General features: G+C 36.9%; 1 protein-coding gene across 6 annotated transcripts in view; it reads right to left on the bottom strand.

Annotated features, from left to right (window-relative positions):
* UBE2U (ubiquitin conjugating enzyme E2 U) overlaps positions 1 to 26,331 on the bottom strand; it is a 61,011-nt gene that overhangs the window by 23,798 nt on the left and 10,882 nt on the right. For 4 of the 6 annotated variants that reach the window (XM_034415252.3, XM_034415251.3, XM_034415254.3 and 1 more), the window contains 4 exons: positions 24,520 to 24,608; positions 19,408 to 19,489; positions 11,020 to 11,117; positions 6,670 to 7,497 (listed from right to left, as the gene is read on the bottom strand). In XM_034415252.3, coding sequence (XP_034271143.1) covers positions 7,367 to 7,497; positions 11,020 to 11,117; positions 19,408 to 19,489; positions 24,520 to 24,608 — 400 coding nt within the window. In that variant the 3' untranslated portion in view covers positions 6,670 to 7,366. Of the gene's footprint in view, positions 1 to 909; positions 2,119 to 6,669; positions 7,498 to 11,019; positions 11,118 to 19,407; positions 19,490 to 24,519; positions 24,609 to 26,331 lie in introns of those variants that run through there. The other 2 variants (XM_060689948.2, XM_060689949.2) reach the window with 2 other exon arrangements.

Here is a 26,331-nt window from a genome sequence, read left to right as displayed (position 1 = left end):
AAAATAGCTTGGGGGCAACCATGACTTGGATGATTGAGAATCTGCATAGACATCTCATATATCTTTGCTTTTCTCACTTTGTCTTTCTGCTTTAATAGGCATTCTTCTATAAAGCCAGTTTTATTTCCCCACGAGGAGAGGTGCTATTCAATAAAAAATAAATCTGAATGGAAAATATACAACACTTTCTCCCTTTCCCTATTCCACAGCTGGCTTTTTTTTTTTTAAATAGGAACATATGGGGAGAAGAAGGACCTTTTTTTCAAAGCTGAACTGAAATTAGGAGTGGAAAATTCATCATCTTGAAAGGAAGAAATGTGCCAGATAAGAAAAAGAGAAATATTTAGCATTGAACTTGCTTGAAGCTTTCCCCAAAAGGAGAATAGGTTAACTCAATAGCAATTCTTAATTTTAACATGTCATGCAGGTTCCTGTTTGCATCGTTTATCATATCTATAAAATAATGTGTAGACAGACATGTCATCTTTCCTGGATGACATTTAGGAGAGAGAGAGAGAGCGTCTCCTTAGATGTCTTTAAAGGATGATGCCTTTAGCTCACCTTCTTTCCTGAACATTTTTCAACAATTTTCATTTATTCCACTTTTTAAACAGGCAAAAGGGTGGAGAACAAATGCACATTTAATTGAGGAAAAGTCCACATGGCACTTACAAAGAATGACTCTTACTCACGACAGCAGAAGGAAAGATGCCTGAGACTGCCTGTCTGTAATTAGCATATTTAAGTCTGTTCTCTGCTCAGGGATCAGAAATGTAAACTGGCTTCAGCCTGGCAGTAACAAGTCCTATAACGTTCTATGAATATAAAACCTTTACAACATTCAATATTTTGTGTTATATATTTCTATTTTATACATATTTCTATTTACATATTTATATGCGTACTGAAACTAATGTTAGTTGCTCATCTTGATTAGAGGATGATTATTGGCCTTTTTTTTATTAACCTGCATTCTAAAGCACTGAATCTTATAATGATGAATGAACTTACTAGCCATTAAAAAAGTCCTAAGAATTAACCAGTGTTGCTTGAAATTTTGTGTGCCTTATTGCCTTTAGAATCCAACTACAGGTAGTCCTTGATTTACAACCATTCATTTAGTGACTGTTTGAACTTACAACAACACTGAAAAAAGTGACTTGTGACTTCATTTCACACTTATGACCATTGCAACATCCCCATGGTCACATGGTCAAAATTTAGACGCTTGGCAACTGAAATGTATTTATCACAGTTGCAATGTCCCAGGATTGCGTGATCACCTTTTGCAACCTTCTGAGAAGCAAAGTCAATGGGGAAGCTAGATTCATTTAACAACAGTGTTACTAACTTAACTGCAGTGATTCACTTAACAACTATGGCAAGAAAGGTCATAAAATGGGATAATGGGACACTTAACAATTGTCTTGTTTAACAATAGAAATGTTGAGCTCAATTGTGGTCTTACATCGAGGACTACCTGTAAAAGGCCTAGTTCTTGGAAAAATGAATAACTTGGGAATAGACACCATATATTGTTTATATATAATCGGATTTAATATTTAGATAGATATAATATTGGTTCCTGGGATGTGAAGAGGACAATAACACATATAAAGCCTCCAATAAAAAGTAAAATAGGACAGATGGTCTCAGATGGTAGCCAAGGTTAAAATCATGCAAAAAGTTAGTACCCACCCTTCTCCTAGAACCGTGATGGTGAACCTATGGCACGCGTGCCATAGGTGGCACGCGAGCTGTCGCCCCAGCTTGGCTTTGCCAAGCATGTGCGTGCAACTTCCGCCAGCCAGCTGGTCTCCGGGTCTCTGCCACGCATGCACAGGGAGTGGGGTACACATGTGGGGAATGGAACTGAACCCAGATGGATATTTCTTCCAACAATCATCATAATCTGGCGGAACAATTTTTTTTAAATAGAATAAACCTTCTTTCCTTCCGTCGCGAGCTGAAGACGTGGCTCTTCCGCCAATTAAACTGATCCGTTTGGGGGTACACTGGTATAATTTTAAATTGTTTTTTAATTGGGTTACTGATTTTAATTTTGTATTGTATTGTGATTTGTATTGAAGTTGTCATTTTGTAAGCCTCCTTGAGTCCCTAGGGAGAAAGGCGGCATATAAATCGCAATAAATAAATAAATAAAATAAATAAATGCATATAAAACTGATCCAAAAGGGACCCAATCCAGTTCTACAATCAGAATAGAATAATCTAAGTGGCCTTGTGAAGGAATTAATTGAGCTTTTTGATGAAAAATGTATCACAGATAAACAGTATTCTGTTAACTGCAGTGATAACTGATATAGATGTGATTTTTATTACATTAACATGTAAATATGTGCATTCTGGAATTTGCACGATATCTCTCTGAATGTTCATTTTAAACTGATTCATCTTTTTTTTTTTTAACAAAATAAAGTGAGGAAAAAATAAACAAGCAGATAGAAAAGGCCTATAAGAAGTTTAAAATGTATCAATAATTTTTACTGTTAATCTTGAAGTATTTCTCAGAAATATTGCTAGATCTTTCTTTTTAAAAAATCTTACAAATACCAGAACAATCATATGAATGAGAAAACATACAGCTGTTTTTTAGTGGATTGTATATTGGGATGCACTGAACTATTCCATTATAAGTATATTCCAAGTAGAAATAATAAAAGCAAAAAAGAGCAATCACTGGGAATTTCCTACACATTTTAATTAATACTTTTATTTTAGTATGAGAATGATAAATACACAGCTATTTCAGGAATGTTAATGGAACAATACTGGCACTGGATTTGATTACGATCAATTTTAAATTAACTAAAAAGAAGTATAGGGCAGTCTCACAAATGTTTACAATACTTGTAATTTTAGAGAGATTATCCACTAACTCAGTTGATGAAATTTGAACTAGTTTATTCTAAGAATATACAAAAGCTTCTAAGGTTTAAGAGATCAAATTTATAGCTGTTGTTCTCTAACATTTATTGAAGAGAATCTCAGACTGAATGGCTCTTGCAGATCTTGGTAACAAAGTACAAAGTAAAGTCAAACAGTTGTAGGCGTTAAATAAGACATATGAAAAATATCAGTGTTGTTTTTCTTCTTTAAATGCACACATTTTCAAACTATTCAATTTTTTAATTTTTTTAAAAAAATCAGTAGCTGAAACATTCTAAGGTAAGGCAGAGATAACTGTAAACACTTAACTATGTTCTGCCATCAATTTCTGCCATACAGCCTTATGAACAAATACCTCATGTAGAAAGAAAGAAGAGACAGAGAGAGAAAGGCATTTTATAATTCTATTCCCCAATTTACAAACTGTCAAAGATATTACACAGAGGGCAAAAATGAAGCTCAGTCAGACTTCATGCAGTGAGGAATAAACTGTACCAGAGGAATGAAGTCTTGCCACTATAGAGGAACAATAGTTTTTCTAATCCTATTGAATTTCTTATGAATTTAATTTTTTTAAAATGTCTCTGATCCATTACATTCAAAGGGTTGAAGTTCTATGGCTCATTCTTACACTTTCATCTGCACTCTTAAATTAATTCCTTTCCTTGTAAACTGCTTTTAGTTTTGCCTTTCTCGTCTACCTTTTTCTTACTGGGCATCAATTTAGGAAACAACCACCATGCTCATCAAATAGCATTAGCATTGAGATGCTTTATTTTATTTTCTTCTGCACAGACTTGTTAACTTTCAACTTCAAGATACAAGCAACTGCTGAAACTAATGAAAGTTTTATATTTGACTTTAATGGAGGAAGGATCACCTTTAGAGGAAAATAATGCCATTATGCTTTTAATACCAAGTACTTCCTCTGTGAACACTTCTAAACTATACTGATGTATTTCATTTAATGTTCCTAAATTTTCTATTAAAAGTGATTTTGTAGAACAACAGTGGTTATATGTGTACTGTGCATATGTATAAACATTTATTATATTGTTCCCAGGAATTTTAGATACAACACTTAACATACGGTATTATATTAACAAAAATATAATAGGCTGTTTCTCATACCTTCATGCTCAGCAACACATTCTCATACCCAGAGATGTAGTCTTTTGCATCAATAATGGTTGGGTTTTTGTTTCAATCTGCATAGATAACTAACAGCTGGAAAGTGCTCAGACCAGCTACTTTAAATCTATTCATTAGAACAGTGCCGGAAGAGTTTTTCAAGAGTTAAAATGTGAATATAGCAGTGAAATAGCGCCTTCTAGAGGACACAGAGCTTAAGAGTACTTGCTGAAATCAAAGTCACACTAAAATAAAGCTACAAAATGATGGAAGTACTGTAGATATTATGGGTAGGTTTCACCAATTTATATAGGAAATTGTTTCTGGGTATTATTTAGCCATAAAAATATCCAGATTTGAAGTCATATGCATGCATGTCTCTTTTTTTATTTTAAAATAGGGACTGGGTTGGTCAGTTTAAAGAGTACAGCAGCCAATTTTTGTTAGATGCGAGAGAAAAGTTACTTCCACCTTCAAAGAAGTTTAAAATGTTGATTCTTACAAAACATAAGGAGCAAAATTATGTATGCTTTAGCAGAACTTGAGTTTGGGAAGACAGGTTAATATGCTTGCCATGGAGTGAATACAGTCAGGAGTTTCTCATATGGATCAGAAAAATAAGGGGTTTCAGACTATGAGTCAGTGGTGTCGATCTGCTGCTGGATTAGCATTTCTCATGGGAACAGATTATGGTGGCTGTGGTAATGATGATTATTTATCTTGCATCATACCCACAAACTTCCCCAACTGGCTTCAGAAAGTCGCCTTTCTTCAGGGAGGAGTAGCAGATGTCTATTAAAAGAGCATAGGAAGCTCAGGGTTGTATTGTTGAAATGTCATAATGTTACCTAGTCGGGCAATGAAATGTCTACAAACAAGGAAGCTCAGAGAACACCAAGGACTCCAGATGTCCATTAGCATAAGATTGGATGTAACTCATCCTCTTCTTCTTGTTTTCAAATAGCACTAGCGCCACTGCTCTATTACCATAGCAGCAGCTGTGAATTAAGAAACATTTTCTCATATTAAAAAAGGTTAGCAATACCAAATTCTTCCTTAGGGGGAAAAAAGTGCAATTAAACATCTTTGCAATGCTAGCATTGGCTGGTTTAAGCATGCATCTCAGCTAATTCTGTCCAGTATTAGTTTGTCAGTTTTAGGGTGAAGCTTCATCAAATAGAGAGGCAACATGTTTTGAAATCAATGAAAGCCTTTGCCCAATTTTTCCCCTGTATTAGCGTCCCCAATAGATTGTGGTGTTAGTTTCATTTAACAAAGTTGCTACTTGCCTGTACAGTGTTCAGTTGAAGTACTTTTAAAACAAAGGATATGTTTTCTGAGTGATCCCATATGTGCATATGGAGCTCTGCTCAGCTTGACACTTTGTTCCTCCCACATCCAGTACTGTCTGTGGACTCTTTTTAAGCCTCATGATCCTAGGACTCATAAAAAGAGCACGCAATAAAATAGTGCCTATAAAAACGTTCGTTCAAAATGGAAAAGCCTGGTTCTGCTCATAGGCCTCTTTGTGTGTAAAACCAATTTATGATTAACAGCTCTTGAGGTCTTTATTTTTTTACTTGGAATTGACAGAACTCTGATAATCATCTCCTTCAAAATATTTAACTATTGGCTTGCTGCACTCAAGGGCATTGTCCAAGTAGTGGAATAAGAGGAAGATACACACAATCACTTTGAAAATTATATATTTATGGTGCCGTTGTTGCCAGCAACCTGGCTTAGATCACAGCCCATTCCTATTCGGCTTTGCACAAAATGGCTATTGTGCAAAGTGGCTTTCAGCGTCCCGATATAGCCAGCTGGTGCCATCGCTGGCTATTGGGGGCGAGTTATTGGCCCCCATGGATGGGGCTCGCAACTTGGGCGTCCTCCTGGATGCATGGCTGTCTTTAGAAGAGCATATGACGGCCATGGCCAGGGGGGCTTTTTATCAGGTCCGCCTGATTCGCCAGTTGCGTCCCTTTCTGGATCGGGACTCCTTACGCACAGTCACTCAGTCACTCATTACTTCCTGCCTGGACTACTGCAATGCTCTCTACATGGGGCTCCCCTTGAGGAATACCCGGAGGCTCCAACTGGTGCAGAATGCGGCCGCGCGGGGGAGTATGGGAGCGAGGGGGCGCTCCCATGTGACACCTCTCCTGCGTGAGCTGCATTGGCTTCCAGTGGTCTTTCGGGTGCGCTTCAAGGTGTTGGTTACCACCTTTAAAGCGCTCCATGGCATAGGACCTGGGTATTTGCGGGACCGCCTTCTGCCGCCGATAGCCTCCCACCAATCAGTACGCTCCCACAGAGAGGGACTCCTCAGGGTGCTGTCAGCCAGGCAATGTCGGCTGGCGACCCCCAGGGGGAGGGCCTTCTCTGTGGCAGCTCCTGCCCTCTGGAACGATTTGCCCCCAGAGATAAGAAGGATATCGGATCTCCGGGTTTTTCACCGTGCCCAGAAAACTTTTCTTTTCCATCAAGCAGGGCTGGCGTGAAACCCCCCCCCCCAATTTTTTTAGTTTTTTTAGTTTTTTAGTTTTTTAGCTTTTATCTGTCAATGGGTTTTAATTCGAATTGTTTTAAATTTGGGCCAAAGTATGTAATTCTTTTAATAATTTTAAATTTTGTTTTGGTATGTGTTTTAGTTCTGGCTGTGCACCGCCCTGAGTCCACTAGGAGAAGGGCGGTATACAAATTGAATAAAATAAAATAAATAAAATAAATAAAAATAGGCTGGAAGAAATGTTGCCAAAAGAAGCTTCCCACAGAAGGCAGAGAAAAGGAGTTAAGAATTGAAAAAGAACTCAAAAACGTTACTGCCCATAGAGCTGGACGCTGATTACAGAACATGAATAGCCAATTTCCCTGGAATATTGGTGCAGAAATGACATTCTTGCCAATTTGTGTCAGTGATATAATGCATTTTATTAACTAAAAAGGAAAAGTTGTGATGTGATGTCAGTAGATGATGTAACTCTACAGTTACTTCATTCTTTGGAAAGCAGTTTATACTATCTAGCCTACCATGAATAACATTCAGCTTGTGCAAAACTTAAATGAATTTCTGTCCATTTGATAAAATGAACTTAGGTTTAATGCTAGAATAAATGTCCAAGGGCTTGCTGGCATTTGGACTCTTTTATAAACAGGGTATTCTGGGAGCTATCAACAGGGTAATTCAGGCTGTCAAAGGCTTTTTGTAATGCAAACATGGTAATAGTCATATTCCAGATGAACTGCATTGGGTTTCTCCCAGACAATGTTTGAATATTAACAAATAAGTACTTTTTAAAAGAGTAACAGAAATGAAAACTATTGTTTAATCTAATTTTTCTTGGTCAAGTTTTGTAGACCACATAACAAGACCTTCGACTTCGTCTTCCCATTGTTCTTCACTTTTGCTTTTTTCCATCTTCTTAGATCCCACAGAAGATGTTTTTGAAGATACTTCTAGATAGTAGAAGTAATACAAAATGAAAAACATGTATACATGAATTATAGTAACTGTACAATCATACAGACGCACGATGCATTAAATTGTGTATCTGTGAATGCGGATGTGGGTGTGAGAGAGGCCTTTTTGTATCACGTGCAAGATTTATCCTATAGAGAAGTAAGTTTGTATGTTAGCATTTATAGCCAAATGATATAGCTAACCATTAGAAAAATAATATGTGTGCTCCCGCCCTTCTTCTAAAAGTTTCCAAGACCCCATGATCACACTGAAATCTGATTAAGAAGTGGTAAGTTTTGATGACATAATATGTTGCTTTTTAAATAAAATATCTCACCAAATAAGTACATTGGTAGACATAATAGCACTATTTGTAATAAATAAAATAAAACAAAACTGTAGCCCAAAACCCAACATTCTCTCCAAAGAGAGATTAAAACCATGGCCATATGATCTAGTGATCAGTCCTACATGTTCTGCAGCCTTCAGAGCTACGACTAGATTAAAAAAAAAAAACCAGATCCGCCAGACTGAAACATTATCGTATTTTTGATACATTATTTTATATTCTTAGGGCAGTCCTAAAAATCATCAGGGAGAATTCTAATGAATTCACAAAGGTTAATTATTACTGCATATTTAGTTTCAGCCATAAAAAATAATAATCAGTAAAAGAAATTACTGATTTATTAAGTTATATTGACATTCAGTTGCACACTTGGCTGAGATAACATATAACATCTGTATTTCTGCAATATGTCCTACCTTGGGAATAGGACTATTGGTTTCTGAGTACCCAGAAACCAATAGTGACATTTGTGGGTGTCAAAAAATTCAGAATGGTAATTATGACATTTTTAATTAATTAATTAATCAGAATAGATTCTGATTAATATGAAGGGACCTTGGAGGTCTTCCAGTCCAACCCCTGCTCAAGCAGGAGACCCAATACCAGGGCCGGATACATCATGCGCTGGCCACACCCATGCCCAGTTTAGCGAAGGGGGAAAATCCTGATGCATGACATGATACCGCCATGACGACGTGAGTTTGACACCCCTGCCCTATACCATTTCAAACAAGTAACTGTCCAGTCTCTTTTTAAAAACCTCCAGTGATGAAGCACCAACAACTTCTGATGGCAATTGGTTAATTGTCCTCACTGTTAGGAAGTTTCTCCTTAATTCCAGGTTGCTTCTCTCCTTGATTAGTTTCCATCCATTGTTTCTTGTCCTACCTACAGGTGCTTTGGTAAATAAGTTGACCCCTGCTCTTTGGGCAACCTCTCAAATACTGGAATGCTGCTATCATGTGACCCCTAATACTGCTTTGATGCAGTTCTCATGTTGTCATTTGATGCAGCTCATGTTGACATGTTGACCCATCCCACCATACCCATGGAAGTCCCTGGAAGTAACATTTGGCCTAACAAGTTGCAAATGACTATTAACCTCACTTTCTTATCTTTCCACAAGAGCCTGAAGACCTGGCTCTGCTGATTGGCCTCAGGACCAAATGGGGGAGTTCCACACTGGACATGCTGTTAGATGGATGGCAGACTCCACCTCCCCACTCTTGCTCTCCGCTCTCTACCCGCTCATCCTTTTGGTTATCATATTGATTTAATCTCATTGTGTTTCTTTATCATTGTTTATTTTATTGTTCTATTATTTTACTTATGTTTTATATGCCTATCAGTTTTCTTCCTTTTTATAATTATACAGTATCATTAGGTTTTTATAAACCTACAGTATCACTATGGTGAGATAAGTGGCAAATAAATTTAACAAATAAATAAACTAAATAAACATGGACCATTTCTTTTCCTGTTCAGCTCAAAGTGGGTAATAGTTTCACAGCATGATTTTTGAAAGGTATTTCCCCTTGAATCTGTCTGTTTAATCTATTTCCTGAGGTTCCATTATTCCAGAAATTTTGCTACATGGATTCATGTAGAGCTAGGGCATTCCCAGGGGCTGGGATCCTATACAAAGAGGAATGGTCAGGTAATAAATGGTAACTTTCTTTCTCAAATGAATTTATATTTCACAGATATCATGATTTTATCTTCATTATATTGCTGCTTTAACATCTATCATCGTAAAGCTATGTTTTTCAATGATCACAGTATTGTTTTAACTGATGCTGTTGGTTACCCTGAGCACACTGGATGAAAAATGCATTATTAAATTGCACCTTAATAAATTTTTATAGGTACTGTATATGGTATAAAATAGGATAAAGAGAATGATATTCTTGCTCTTCCTGATTTACATGTAGTCCTTGACTTACAACGGTTCATTTAGTGACTGTTTGAAGTTACAACGGCACTGAAAAAAGTGACTTATGACCATTTTTCACATTTATGACTATTGCAGCATCCCGATGGTCACATGATTTATATTTAGATGCTTGACAGCTGACTCATATTTATGACAGTTGCAGTGTCCCAGGGTTAAGTGATCACCTTTTGTGATCTTCCGACAAGCAAAGTCAATGGGGATGCCAGATTCACTTAACAGCCATGTTACTAATTTAACAACTGCAGTGATTCACTTAACAAATGTGGCAAGAAAAGTCATAAAATGGGGCAAAACTCACTTAACAAATTTCTCACTTAGCAACATAAATTTTGGTCGCAATTGTGGTTGTAAGTTGAGGACTACCTGTATTATAGTTAGAAGGATCAAAGTAAAACCATGAACTCCATAGTTAACATGTTGGCTTAAGATGCCAGTAGTATTTACATATTATTAAACATGAATTATTAAAATAAATATGTTGAGGTGATTTGGTCAGGTAGAGAGAATGAATTAGGATCATATCATGAAATAAATTTATGGAAGAAGAGTAAATAATTTAGAAGGAAGGACAAGATTAAGAATTTGCGGTTGGATAAAGCTGATGAGAACCTCAAGAAGAAAGAGCTAAACAGAAGGCAATATATGATGTGGTGCATGGAGGTTGGGGATACAAGAATGATTTGCAAGATGTGGAGAAGAACAGTGAATGAATTTGGTTTAAAATAGATTTAGCTACGTTTCTTTTTCTAATGTCTTGCCTTTAATGGTTTTTTTTAGCTGATTATATTTTACTCTTTTTCTATGCTCATCGTAGTTGTTGCTTATTCCCAAAGGGAACAGTGAAATAATATATTGTTTGAATAAATAAAAATTATAACTTGGTAGTTGCGTTGAAATGAATTACCGATAGAAGATCTCATTCAAGCTGTATTTTTATCTCTTTTCATTTTTACAATCACAAACTATTTTTCAATGCATGGAGACACATAAGCATACAAAAAAATGATACACAAAACGGTAGGATGGTGGATGGGCTTCCTGCTCCTCCCCCAAAAATAGAACATGAGAAGATGAGGTTTTTCCAAGAGGTCCATGAATTCAAATGTACTTACCGTACTTGTTTAACAGAGTAAACAGGTATATTTTCAGTTATAATATATACTATTGTTTGTGTGTACAGAAAAACTTGTCACAAAATCAGTTCTCCTGTCTTACCTGAAGTTGGGCTTGGGATAACGCACCGGCCTCCCCAGTTTTCTAACATTATCTGTTTCTTCTGTTTTTCAATGCAATCAGAGACAAAAATGCTATGTCTGAAATTAAAACACAAGAAGATTGGTATAACTTCAGAATATAATACAAATATAAGCTTATTTACTAGATATTCAGGAATAAAACCAACCTTATGAATAGCTTTCACCCAGGAAAAATATTTCAGAATGCAGAAATGAAGAAGCTGGAGACTTGTTTTGCAATATATTTTACACACCAGTTAGGAAAATTTAATTTTACAAAACGTAAGAGAAAAAAAATACCCCTCACAATAACCCTTGTTCTTAGAGACTTTCATTGTGAATCTACAATACATGAGGGTGTCTTAGCACCTTGAAGCCATATAGTGGTAGGAAAGGACTGTGAGAATAATTGTACTCTATTTTAATACAGTCATAGTTTATGATCCTATGCCTAATGTTAATCTTTATAAATTCTCAATAACACATTAAAACCTTTAAAATGCTTTTGTATGAAATCATGCTGAAAAGAATCATGTGTCTCTACTCTAACAATTTTATTGAAATTATAAAACAGGCGATGACATTAATTGTAATTTGAGACACAGTTTATAGAAAGCAAAATTGATTGGGGTTGCCAGAGTTTACTTCTGACAAAAAACAGGAAGAAGCCCTAGGAAGGAATCCAGCTATTTTACACATCCCTTGAGTGGCTTAATAGTTAAGGTGCTGGATTAGGATTTAAGAGATCTGGTTCAAAACTACCCTCAAGATACTACATACTTTGGGCCAATTGCTATCATCATGCTATTGTGTTGAAGGAATCAAATTGGATAGGAAACACTACATATATTCCTTTCAGCAAAAAAACAGTTCCCATAGGAATAATTACAATTTAATTAGGGTACAAAGAATTATGGCAGGGGTGGGCAACTATGGTAATTTTATGACCTCTGGACTTCAACTCCCAGAATTCCTGAGCCAACATGGAATTCTGGAAGTTGAAGTCCACAGTTGCCCTAGCTGACCACCACTGGATTATGGGAATGGGAAGAAAGAAAAGATTGCATCAGTGGTGGGTTGCTACCGGTTCGTCCCAGCTCTGCCCACCTGCCTGGATGCTTCTGTGCATGTGCAGAAGCATTGCGCGTGCGCGCGAGAGAGCGCACGCCCACGAGCTAACTGGTAGCAATGGGTTTTGAAACCCGCCCCTGGATTGCATCGTATCTTTGCTGAGTACTCCATTAATAACACATCCCTGCCTGTTCTCTCTTACTTTTCACACAAACAGAAACTCTCAGTTCACTTTAATTATCTTTCTTCAGAGGTACCTTCCTCAATGTAATTTGCTAGTGTCAAACTATGTAGATAATTTCAAAATACCTTAATTTTATTTTCTAATGGCAAAATATAAATAATGACAGCATCAACAGAAAAAAGGATATTATGAAGAAAGAAAAACCTAGACATATTATAGTGAATAAAGTAAATATGACAAAAACCTCATAGAAAAGGAATTCATACAAAAAAAAAGAGAGACAAAAAACCATACTGTAATTAAAAAGGTAAAGGTTCCCCTCGCACATATGTCGTTCCTGACTCTAGGGGGCGGTGCTCATCTCCGTTTCAAAGCCGAAGAGCCAGCACTGTTTGAAAACATCTCCGTGGTCATGTGACTGGCATGACTAAATGCCAAAGGCGCACAGAGCGCTGTTACCTTCCCACCAAAAGGCGGTCCCTATTTTTCTACTTGCATTTTTTACGTGCTTTCAGACTGCTAGGTTGGCAGAAGCTGGGAGAAGTAACGGGAGCTTACCCCGTTATGCGGCACTAGGGATTCGAACCACTGAACTGCTGACCTTTCGATCGACAAGCTCAATGTTTTAGCCACTGAGCCACTGCATCCCTACTATATTGTAATTACAGACAGCAATATAACATTTAACAGCAATAGCACTTAGATCAGAGTTCCCCAACCTTTCTGGCTTTGCAGACTGGAGTGGGGGGGAGAGAGGAGATGGTTTTATGCGAACTGCTTCCATCCTGCAATATATCTGTAACACTGTCAAATATCTAGATTTGCCTATCTGAACATCTGGCTGACTGTGCAATGAATGAATGATGATGATGATGATAATGATAATAAGCCAACTTGACAAATTTACCATCAGACAATTCCAAAAGGCAGCTTTACTGGGAACAGCTTCCATCCTGCAAGGATATCTGTTACACAATCAAACATCCACATCTGCCTATCCCAGGTCCTTGGTAAGGAGTCAACAGGTAGACAAAATGCCAAGCCATGCTTTACATCCACAAAGTGTAACACGCTTTACATGTACCACTTTTTACACCCACAAAGTGACATTGGCAGGTTGTACCTGTCAAAAAGAATAGGGGGCAGAGGGCTATTGTAAATCCATCAAACTGTAGAAGAAGAAGAATGAAGTTTGAATGATTATGTGAACCAAAGTACAGAAAAATTGCTGCAGGCTGTGAAAACAGAGAACATTATAAAAACAACAGAAACAAAGGCAGAATATAAGGAAAAATAGTTGGATGACAGATTAAATGGATGGAAAACCAAAGGAAAGTGTGAAAACAACTTGACATGGACATGGCTTACGATGGAAACCATAAAGAAAGAAATGGAAGGTTTAATATTTGTTGCTCAAGAACATGCCCTACAAACTAATGCCATGAAAGATAGAAAAATAAGTTTCTAGCATGCTGCAGCCCAGTGCCTGTCCACAGACCGGGGGTTGGGGACACTTGATATAAACTCATATCTGAATTATTATGGCACTAACTGTATTGATGTATATGTAATGTTTAAGGTTAAAATCCTGGTCATACAACCTTTCAAGGTAATACATTTTAAATTTTTAATTAATATATGCACAGAGTGATAGAATAATGAAGACATTAAATTTCAACAATTGAAGGCTGGAAAAATACTGATAAGCCAAACTGCCGACTTTGCAATGACAAAGTTGAAACTGTTTCACACTTAATATGTGAGTGCAGCAAAATTGCACAAACTGATTACAAAGCTAGACAGATTTGCTAAATTAATCCACTGGTCATTATGTAAAAAATACACCTTGCCTGTATCCGAAAAGTCATGGGAACATAAAGTGGAAAAAATTGTCGAAAATGAGATGGTGAAGATCTTGTGGAACTTTTGAATACAGACAGATTATCATTTGGAACATAACCTGCCAGATATCACAGTTGATATCACAACTTATTCATATTGCTGTACCAGAAGACGCCAGAGTCGAAGAAAAAGAACTGGAAAAAATCACAAAATATCACGACCTGGCCATCGAAACTACACGGCTATGGATGAAACATGTAACAGTGATACCCATTGTCATTGGGGCACTTGGTACCATGTCTAAGAATTTTACAAAATACATCAAGAAATTGCAGCTTCCTGCAATAACACCAGCAGAACTGCAAAAAACTGCGCTACTCGGAACATCATACATTTTAAGAAGATCTTGGTTGATACCTAGGATGCTGGCAGCAACGTATCAGCCACCAGTGCCAGACAATGATATTTGTAATACTTTTTTAAATGTTCAGTTGACTGAATTTTATGTTAAATGAATAAAAGAGATAGTAGTAGTAGTAGTAGTAGTAGTAGTAGTAGTAGTTAGGCCCAAAAACGAAAATATTTTCATTCCAAAAGAATATAGATGTTAATAAAAAAAGCCAATTACAGAATTTAAAATCTGTAAAGTCACTATAGTCCTAAGAATAATTTATCTGGTAGAAATGGGTAAATTAACTTTATGGAAGTAAAGAGCCACTTTTTTATAGCCAAAACAATAGAGTCCTATTTGTTAAGAAATTGGGAAAAAGAAATGAAGTGAGGTAAATAGCTTTTTTTGAAATTTCAGCATATAGATAGATAGTTTAATGACCTTGTTCAGCAACCATTTGAAACTAGGAACATAGGATCAGTTAAAGCTACCAGAAGTATTCATGTAAAATGTCAAATAAATTCAAATGATATTACCCAGATGTCATAGGAGGGACAGCAGAAAGAACAAATGTTAAGGATTGGTTGGTAACTGGCTCTGGAAAAAAAATCATTGTGAAGTATTTTGGTGCCTAATTAAGTTTACTGAGTCCAGGAAAAGATATATATAGTGCCAACAAATCACAGATTTTATGGAGAACACTATGGTAATAGCTGCTGATTGCTTGAAAGATATTTGAAGCTTTTCAGACAATTCCAAAAAGTAGTGTAAAAATCAGATGGTGTTGCCTCCATAGTGGTGTGAGATGAACTCCACATAAATTGTTATTGCAAACACACATCCTTGCCTTTACTGATGGCTAGAAAGACAAAAGACAGACAGTGTGGGGTAGTGGTTAAAGTATTGGCTGACGAAGGGAGCGACTCAGGTTCAAATCTATCCTAACCACCAAAGCTCTTTGATTAACTTTGGGCCAGAGTTATTATGTGAGTTAAACAGAAGACTGTATGAATATCTTGGACTCTTGAACAATTAAATCTAACAAATCATAGGAAATAAAAAAAGGTTATATCAAGGCAGATTACATCATTTTAGAAATATCCCTGTTTTTCTGCTTTGTGCTCCTCTAAGCTTCTGGAATTGTCTCATAGACGCATGCTAGCATGATTAGCAGAAATTCCATTGCAGAATTCCTAGCACAAAAATATTGTATGTTTATAAGAAGTCCCCTAATTTAGAAGCACTCCAACCAACATTCTTGAAACTTTTGCTGCAAGTCCCTTATTCAGTTTCCAATGTTCTAACACAAGGGCGAGCAACCATGGCAACTTTACAACCTGTGGACTTCAACTCCTAGAATTCCTGAGCCAGCCATGGCTGTAAAATTATCATAATTGCCTACCCCTGTTCTAATATGACTAGAATTTAGCTGCATTTTCCTTGGAGCTGAATTAGCACTTTGTTGTTTTAGATTGGGAAATATCATCTCACCTTGCTGGATAGATTGTCTTCCAATCTAAGAAGACAAATTAACGATGATTTGGTATAATGTGGTCTCACTCTGTCACAGCACTACCTGCTTTGGGACTTTGATAAAACCCTGCTTGAATTAAAGCAGAAGATTTAGGATGTAGATATCCAAAATGTCACACTCCAAATTTCCCCTCCTTTTTTAAAATCACAATTGTTCCTCCTCCATGGACTATCCCCAAATATTTGTTTAACATCTTATATGCTCCACATAGAATACTATTTACTTGGGATCCATTTGGGGTGCTAATTATTTAGCACAATAACTTACAGATACATAAGCTTCCCACATGAAAGCTAAATTTGTTTCTGTTCAGACTCAAAAGTAGAATCTATTTCATTACTAAAATGTCCATGCTACACCCAATAGTAATCAGGTTTAATATTTCCAAAAGTTAATAACTCTAAATGCCATCCTGACCAGTAGGCTATTGTTGTTTTCCTGGGTAACCACCTTTCATAAACTTCTAAGAAGATTGCAAAATTCTTAACAATAGCCATAGCTGTTAGAAACCATCTGGTTTCTTCTCATGCTATTAATTGTTAGCTGCTCATTATTTTAGGATTTTCTCACAATTAAACAAAATGATGGCTTCAAAAAACAGTTCAACAAGTGTTGAAGTTGATGAAGCATCCAGTTATGAAGCATGTAACTAAGATAGAGTAACTTGAGAGATTCTCTGCAAGAAGTGTAACAGCAGTGTAATAGGAAGTCAGTGTCTGAGTTTGCCTTATTGGGTGACATGATACAATATATAGAGAAATATAGAGAGCCTTTTTAAAATTTAGTCAACCTTCTATTCAGGATATTTACTGTTCATTTTGCCATTACTACATATACTCCAAGTTTGGTTCCCCAATCTGATAGTGTTGATAACTGTCCCTTTTCCAATGTTGGACCAAATTTGTGCTTACAGCCATCAATATCTTACTAAATTCTAAAATCAAAGTGCATATAACACTCTCAAAAGGCCAAATCTACATAGACTTCTAACTAAATTCATTCTATGGCTACTTTCTATGATATAGGACAAGATCCCCAACCTCCAGTCCACGGCCCAATGCTGGGCCCCAGCCTGTTCGGAACTGTGTTGCAGAAGTGGTGGGTAAGCGCAGGTGCACAGACAAAACTGCATTTGTGGAAGCAGCACTCGTGAAACCATCCCCTCTTCCCCCCCCCCTCCCGGCCACCACTTGCGCCAGTCCGCTGAGCTGGAAAGGTTGGGAACAGCCGATATAGGGCTTTGATGTTACTTTTATTATTTTCAACATATTTAAGTATTTTTAGAAGAGTACTGAATTACTGTCAATAACTATACTTGGACTATACTATATCTTGGAAGTGGGAACTGTTTGATTGATTATAAACAAGTTATTACATTTTATAGGATTAGGGATCTTAACTTCCATTCAGTATAGTTGCAGTAGAAATGATGAATGTACATTTCATAAGAAAGCCAGTGTGTTTACAAGCTTTGGCTTAATTACAGCTTTTTTATTATAAAAGTTCAGAGAAGCACTGTTCTTGGAAGTGTAGTGTACAGTGCCTTAACTTAGCCAAATATTTGCTTTTGCTGTGTGATGGGTCCATGCATATAAAACTGCAATCTGTTTAGTTGCAGGTATGTCCTCAGCAATCATTGGGGAATCTTGTTACTTGAGGGAGGAAAGAAAGAAGGAAGGAATTTTACAAAAGTCTATTTTCAACCACAGGATGGCAGTCAAAGGTGGGCCTTTAACTCTGTCAAAAGAACCATAGGCATTTTTTTCTCAAGCTTCAATGCAATTAGTACCAAAAGTTGCATTATTTCAAAGAAAAGACAGCTTTCTCAAATAAATCTAGCCTATTCTTGTCCTTTGCTAATTTTTTTTTAAATTAAAAATGGGGGGAAAAAACTTCAGAAAAGAGACTGCTAATTTTTGAAATGCTTTCTTGGCACACATATATTGTGTGGCACGACATAATGAAGCAATTATCAAATACATGAAACAAAGAACTTCTGTTGAGAGAAATAAAACGAGGAAGTTGTATCCAAGGGAAATTAACCCTTTCGAATAAGAGAGTCTATTCAAGAGAAAAATGAACCAATTTTACCCATTTGTTTTTATTTGATTGAAAGCCCAAATTAGATTTTCTTAGGTGTCTGCCAGTCTCTGGCAACTTGGGTGAAATAGCCGCATGTGTATGAAATAACCGATTGCAAACTTTTTAGTATACTCTAGAATAAATTGGCTATATTGTAGGGATAACTTAGTATAAATTATTCAGCTTCAGTGATCAGTAATGCTATGATTCCAGGCATACAGAAAATGTGATGTCTGTTGTAGATGCTTGCTTCCTAGACTGTCTCCTTCTCAAACTATGGGACCTATGACTCATTCCATCTTCCCCAATCCCAGGGACCACGTTACATTTGTTTTCTGGAAGACACTGAGGATACCTTTTCCTCATAAATATACATAAATCCCCAGTGTAGGAACATTGAGTAAGTGTGTATGTAAAGCAGAAGCTTTATGAAGGGGAAGAAAGTTGCAACACAGAGTATGTACCCTCACCCTTGAAAAGGTTCACCTAAGTTGCTAATAGGTGTAGGGGGCAGGGATTGTACATGCCTGTTTTAAAAGATCTGCAGTGATTTCTAATCGCTTAAGATGTTAAGATGTTAATATCAAGGTTCAATTTCTGAATCCTAATTAGGAGCCTGGATTGGCTCTTATATTCAGGTTCATAATACACCTGAATATTTTACGTTTCACGAACTTATGTTCTGCATAAAATTATTATTATTAATAATAATATTTTCTGGAGTTTCTATATGTAACTCCAGTATATGCTTCTGTTTACAGTAACAATAAAGTCATAATTTTCACAAAAAAAGCAGGTTCTGTGAAAGAATAATAATTTGAATCTGCATACTGTTATTTATTTATTCAGGTTTTTTATATGGCTGCCCACTCACTCTCAGTGACTCTGGGCAGCATACAAACAATAAAAACCCAATATAAAAAAAATTAAATAACCCTCTACCTGCCTGGTAACAACAAGTGATCAAACCAGCCACTAGATAGATAGATAGATAGATAGATAGATAGAGATAGATAGATAGATAGATAGATAATAAACAAACAAACAAACAAACAAACAACACTGTTATGCGGTAGTTTAAGAATCAGCAAAATTTGATGTTGCAGCTAATGTTTAAAGGCATACATTTAGATTTTTTACTGATGATTTTTCACTTTGAAAATAAATCTATAACTAAATATCAAGAACTTAAAATGGTTAAAATACTCATTAAACAGCTCTCCTACCATAAGTGTACGCATGTGATTTTTCATCAGATACTTACAAATTTTCATCCCAGCTGCCTCTGTTCACATTCTCTGCCATCCAGTTGTAACGGTTTCCTATGTACTCTGGATCTGCAAACACTGGAAAGAGAATTCCAAGCAAATTTCAAATTGGAATGGTCACATTCTATACAAAATACTAACTTTCTAAAACAACAAGCATATGAATTCCTGAGTTCTTCCTATATGACATCCAACCTGAAGGAGTCTTATAATTCACTTCAGTAAGCTATAGGAAGGCCATAGATATAACATAACAATCAACAACAAAACAAAGGCTTGTGACAAAAGTAAAAAATAACAACAACAAAAAAGCTTCTTCCAACATGTTAAAAACAAGAAAAAAGTCAAGGAAACAATTGGTCCATTGCTGGGAGAAAGTGGCAAGAAGGTGACAAGCAACAGGGAGAAAGCAGAACTACTTAACTCGTTTTTTGCATCTGTTTTTACACAAAGGGAAAAAACAGTCCAACCTATCAAAAACAGCACCACAAAAAACAGATTAGGAACACAAGTTAAAATAGGGAAGAAAATGGTAAGTGAGCATCTGTCTACCCTTAGATGAGTTCAAATCACCAAGACCGGATGGATTACACCCCAAGGTTCTAAAGGAACTGGCAGATGAGATCTCAGAACCACTGAACTATATCTTTCAAAGATCCTGGATCACTGGGGAACTGCCAGAGGACTGGAAAAAAGCTGATGTAGTTCCCATCTTCAAAAAATGGGAAAAAAATAGATCCAGGAAACTACAGACTTATTAGCCTAACCTCAATACCAGGGAAGATTCTGGAAAAGATAATCAAGCAACAAATCAGCAAATACCTAGAAGCAAACAAAGTAATAACCAAAAGTCAACATGGGTTTGTCAAAAACAGATCTAATCTTATTGCATTCTTTGACAAAGTGACAAAATTAGTGGACCAGAAGAATGCTGTCGATATAATTTACTTGGACTTCAGTAAGGCATTTGACATACTGTCATTTGACTATAACCTACTACTAGATAAAGTAGAAAAATGTGGGTTAGACAGCATCACCACCAGATGGATTCATAACTGGCTGACCAACTGCACTCAACATGTAGTCCTCAATGGAACTGCATCTACATGGAAGGAAGTATGCAGTGGAGTACCCCAAGGCTCTGTTTTAGGCCCACTACCCTTCAACACCTTCATCAATGATTTGGACGAGGGGATAGATGGGGAACTCATCAAATTTGCAGTTAACACCAAGCTGGCAGGAATAGCCAACACTCTAGAAGATAGGCTTAAAATAGCAGAAGGATCTTGACAGACTTGAACATTGGGTGCTATCTAACAAAGTGAAATTCAATGGTGAAAAAAGTAAGGTTCTACATTTAGGCAAGAAAAACAAAATGCACAGGTACCGTATATGTGGTACCTTGCTCAATAGTAGTAACTGTGAGAGGGATCTTGGAGTCCTAGTGGACAAACATTTAAATATGAGCCAGCAGTGTGCAGCAGCTGCCAAAAAAACGAACACAGTTCTAGGCTGCATAAACAGAGTGATAGAATCAAGACCACATGAAGTGTTAATACCATTTTATAATGCCTTGGTAAGGCCATACTTGGAATACTGCATCCAATTTTCATTGCCACAATGTAAAAAAGATGTTGAGGCTCTAGAAAGAGTGCAGAGAAGAGCAATAAAGATGATTAGGGGACTAGAGGCTAACACATATGAAGAATGGTTGCAGGAACTGGGTATGTCTAACTTAATGAAAAGAAGGACTAGGGAGACATGATAGCAGTATTCCAATATCTCAGGGGCTGCTACAAAGAAGAGGGAGTCAAGCTATTCTCCAAAGCACCCGAGGGCAGGACAAGAAGCAATGGGTGGAAACTAATCAAGGAGAGAAGCAACTTAGAACTAAGGAGAAATTTCCTGACAGTGAGAACAATTAAGCAGTGGAACAACTTGCCTCCAAAAGTTGTGAATGCTCTAACACTGGAAGTTTTTAAGAAGATGTTGGATAACCATTTGTCTGAAGTGGTGTAGGTTTTCCTGCCTGGACAGGAGGTTGGACTAGAAGACCTCCAAGGTCCCTTCCAACTCTGTTATTCTATTCTATCTTCGTGCATAGAAGTTAGTTTAGTATGAGATTCAGGAATCTGTTGACTGATTATGCCAGCAAAGATAAGGCAGTTGGCCCATTAGGAAAAGGACCACTGATAACATGATCTTTCCCTGCAAATAAAGCATCCACCAATTCTTCATTATGTAAGAGACAGCAAAGGACAAGCACTGTTGCAAGTTAAAAATTGGAATGCACAGGAAACAAAATATGTATTAAAAACGTGGACAGAATGGTGGCAGAAAGCCAGGCAGTGAGGAGGGATCCAGTGAGGAACTAGCCTCGAATCCTTGTGCAGTGGCAAGGTAAACTGACCCCATCTAAGTTCCATGGAACCTTATCTGTCTGTTCCCAAGGGAAGGCAAGCAGTCTGAGAAGATTTCCACAATAAGAAAGCCAGCTTTTTTTCACATGTAGATCTGACTGCTTGTGCCCAACAGTCAATACATTACAACACCCTAAGTTCTTGGAAAGAATTTGATGCAAATACCAATGCCAGGTAAAGAACTGGAAGCTGTGATTTCACATTGGTATGTACATAATAATACAAATGGTATCTAATTCCATATCCCCTTTTGCCCTAGTTTGATGGTACAATGGACATTCATTCTCACATTCACGGAACAGCTTTATGAGTATAGATACTTTACTTATATATTGGAACTACATAATATTTTTAATCATGTTTAAGAGGCATTTCAATGTGCTTTTTTGTAGTAAACATAGACATTAAACGCACAGCAAACTTTACTAATAAATTAGAAGACATTCATTGTCTTCACAATTGTCACCTGGCCAATATTCAAGAGTATTTCATTAACTTAAATTGTTAAAAACCTTATTCTTCTACTATCCAAATTGTTTCACAATCCTATATGTACATAATCAGAATACTCTGTCATCATTCAACTTAATGTATGTGTTGCTCATTTTAATTCCCTTTGTATAAGCCTTTGGGAAAAAGCCATAGCTGAATGGTAAAACACATGCTTGGAATAAGGAAGATCTTGAATCTGACTAAGAAGGCATTTTACTTGTGCATTCAAACTGTACATATCCAGGGGCCAGGTGGGGGACTTAATGATGAGTTCAACTACGACAAATCAGATGCAGCCCAACTTCATGTTATGGCAAGTTATATTAAGCAAATTTCACTGAACTCTGTTAAGAACAGCAGCTCTCTCAAAGTATAATGCGTAGTTGCTCCATGTATCCGTCGTCCATTATACCCATTATATAATAAAGTCTTTAACTCACTACTGAAAATATAGTTAATCTAAAACAATGTAATTATAAGGTTTGTGCAGAGACCACCTAGGACGCGTCAAATCTAATGATTCAATGTTCTGAAAATAGCACATTCCATTTTAATTAGGCTTGGAATAGTCCTTTCTGATTCTAGAATGTGATATAGAAAAGTCAAAATTTAAAGTCGTGAGAAGATTTTCTTTGTTATTTTTATGAGAAGCAAGTCTTCCCCTCGAAAGTGTGGTTATGGGCAGGTGCTTTCTCTTGATACTTTAAGTCGGGGTCTCCAACCTTGACAACTTTAAGACTTGTGGACTTCAAATCCCAGAATTCCTCAGCCAGCAAAGCAAAGCTGGCTGAGGAATTCTGGGAGTTGAAGTCCACAAGTCTTAAAATTGCCAAGGTTGGAGACTCCTGCTTTAAGTAGAGTTTAGCTACTGTGATTTAGATCTGTCTGTCCCCAATTTTTCAGACTTTCTCTAAAATAGCAGTTACTGCCATGCTTTCTATGGCTTCTAGTAAATTTTATAGGGACTTAGTGTTGCATAGCAGGTCTAGGACACAGAGTCCTGTGAAGAACATGGGAAGAACTTCAAGGAGAGGAGCAGCCCAACTTGATGAGTCTTTCAACAAGAGTGAGACTTGTGGGGTAGGACTTTGTAGCACTGAGCAGTGTTGCCCTCTGAAAACCCCTGTCTGTTGTCAAGGTCCAGTAGACTGCTTCTGATTGTATCAAGTTCTCTTCACCTGGAGATAAGACCTAGCTGAGGAAGGAGTAGGAGGCTGGAGGAAGCAGACATGATTGCCCAATCATGAGCCTCTCTGCCAACCAAGGAGTGGGAATTGGTGGACAACAGCCTAAGGAACTGCCAACACCGACAGAGCAAGCCACTTGTATATAAACAGAGAGCAAATTCCCACTCCCTTCTAGCATTGATGATGTTACTTAGCTGGGTAATGAAATGTCTGTAAGAAAACCACCAAACTCAGAGAGCATCAAGGACCCCAGATTGGGACGGTAAGCAGACGAGCAAGGAAGATTTCCCTGCTAAGCAAAGGAAGGAAGATGGAACTATGCAAGAAAGAGTGAAGAGAAAGTGACCTAGAAAATGACAAAAGGAAGGGAAATCGATATGCTCTGCATGGAAAAAAAGAGAGAGAGAAAAGCAGGGTTTAGACAGCTTTAAATGGAATGGGCTTTTATTCATCTTAGTAATAAAAACCAAATTTGGTATTGTGTTTAATGAAAATATGGCCAACTAAGCCACCAAAGTGAAATGCTGTTTCACAGCACTCCTTTGCAAATAGCTGTGTTTTTTAATGTAATAAATGTGTAATGGCATATCAGGAATCTTTTTCATTTTCTTATCTTTTTGACTCACTAAAGCTTTTTATATCGGCATATGAAAAGGCTTCAGTGCTGCAATCCTCAGTTTATTGAACTAGTCCTTGTGACATTCATGATGATTTGAATTTGAGACCTCTGGAATATGCTGCCTTCTTTTTAAAACAACACAAGTCTGCATTTGTCCATAAAGTCCCAATATATATAGCAATACTTCTATTAGTAGCAACCATAGGGTCACAATTTTAAAGGTTTCCCTGACAAAAAAGATTTCTTTCTGAAAGTCCCTATGGGTTGCGGCTTCCATACTTGCGGGGGGGGCAGGGTATCACCATATGAAATATCCATTTCATTTATTTATATTTTGTGCAAAATCAGACTTGGTCTTTTTAATTTAAAGAAACCAAAACATTAGCTTACCTGGGTGTTTAAAATCTTCAGCAGGTCTTGATGTGGCAATTTTAAACCATGTTATAAAATATTCTTCATATGATACTCCTGTTGTCTTTCTGAAAATATACATTTGGAAGAAAGGATGATCTGTAACTAGCGTATGGAAATAGTTATGGGGCGGAGATTTTTTTCTGCAGAACATTTCACCAAGAAGAAAGAACAAAGGTTTAAAGGGTGAAACTGCTTCCAATTTCAGTATAAATGGAAGAAAATCCAACAGAGTACAATGAATGTAAAAAGTTTATACTCTCCTGTTAAAATGCCAGGTTTTTGAGATGTAAAAAAAACTCGTAAAACTTTGTTGAAGCACCTTTTGATTTTATGATACAATTCAATCTTTTGGGGTAGGAGCCCTATCAGCGTGGTTTGGGAATCTTTGCCCTCTTAAGATTAAAGAGGTGTTCTACTGGTCCTTGGGGTGCTCAGATCTACAGGTATTATTTAGTTCCTGCTGGATGTATTTTGTAAAAGAGATCTGCTACGGAGTTGCAGGACTAGGTATGTCAAATTAAATGAGCCAACTATTTGATAAAGAAATCAAAGAGAACTGGGTTTTTGCTCGTAATTGTTTCCCCCCCCCCGCCCTTCTGTGTGTATTACTGATTTCAACACACATCAATGAGACTCTGAAGAAGAAAATGTCAAGCATGCCATTGTATGAAACGACAAGATTCAGGAGCACAATCATCACATTATTCTTGCTTTGTTTGAAGTCCTTGTATTAATTTCTCTATCTTTTGCTGTTGCTGTCCTGTTCAATGTCAGCAGCAGCTCATCAAGGACTTTGTAACTTCGCCTTTCTTCAAAACTGTGAGAAATTGTTCTCTGCTATGAACCCTTCTTTGGCCACTGACAACAACACTGATTGACACATTTTTACTTTCCTAAGTAAGCCTATACCACTCTAATATACTATATACAGGTAGACCTCTTGATCAATCAGTCATTTGCTGATCATTTAAAGTTACGATGGCGCTGAATGAAGGACTCACACCAGGTTGTCATAGATGTTGCCATTGCAGTGTCACAATGGCAACATCACAAGCGAAGTCATTGGGGAAGCCAGCAGGAAGTTGTAAACATGACTGCAAACATAACTACAGGCCACTGCAATTGAATGGGATTCATCTACTGATGACAATTGGAATTGCCACAACTGCTGTTGTAAATCAGCAGTCACAGGGCAATGCACTTTATGACTGGGTCACTTAGCAATGGTGTTGATGGTCCCAATTACCATTGTTAAACGAGGATTACTTATACCTAACCCTGCTGGTGAGATGGGCAACATATAAATTTAATAAACAAATTACATGATCAGTATAGGGCAGATTCTACAACAAAGACAAAATGTGTCTAGTTCTTCAAGACTGGCATCTGCATTTTATTTTTATTAGTAATTTTTCTGTAAGAAAAAAATCTACAGAAATGTCCTCAATGACTGTGTCTCCATATATACTAGATTACAACTTCCTTAATCCCCATTTGTTAAGGCTAGAGGTACTTAGCAAATGGTTAATGTACAGGTTATGAGTTTATGAGAATCAAATTTCAATATATCTGGAGAGCAACACTTTGGTGACAGAAGTCTAAATGGATGAATATGTTATCAGTTACAGATTGTTTATAAGCAGGAGAATGGTTTAGCAAGTCAGCAGGAATTGACTGTGAAGACAAATTAATAGGTGGTTCTATATTTTGTGAAAACAGAACCACCTCAATTATAACATTTTCATATTGTGTTGGAGTTTATAAGCTATTGGTTTTTAATACAATGTC

Source organism: Pantherophis guttatus, chromosome 3 (genome assembly GCF_059756535.1).
Source record: "Pantherophis guttatus breed Tessera chromosome 3, ASM5975653v1, whole genome shotgun sequence".
Lineage (NCBI taxonomy): Eukaryota > Metazoa > Chordata > Lepidosauria > Squamata > Colubridae > Pantherophis > Pantherophis guttatus.
This window is presented reverse-complemented; position numbering and strand designations above follow the sequence as displayed.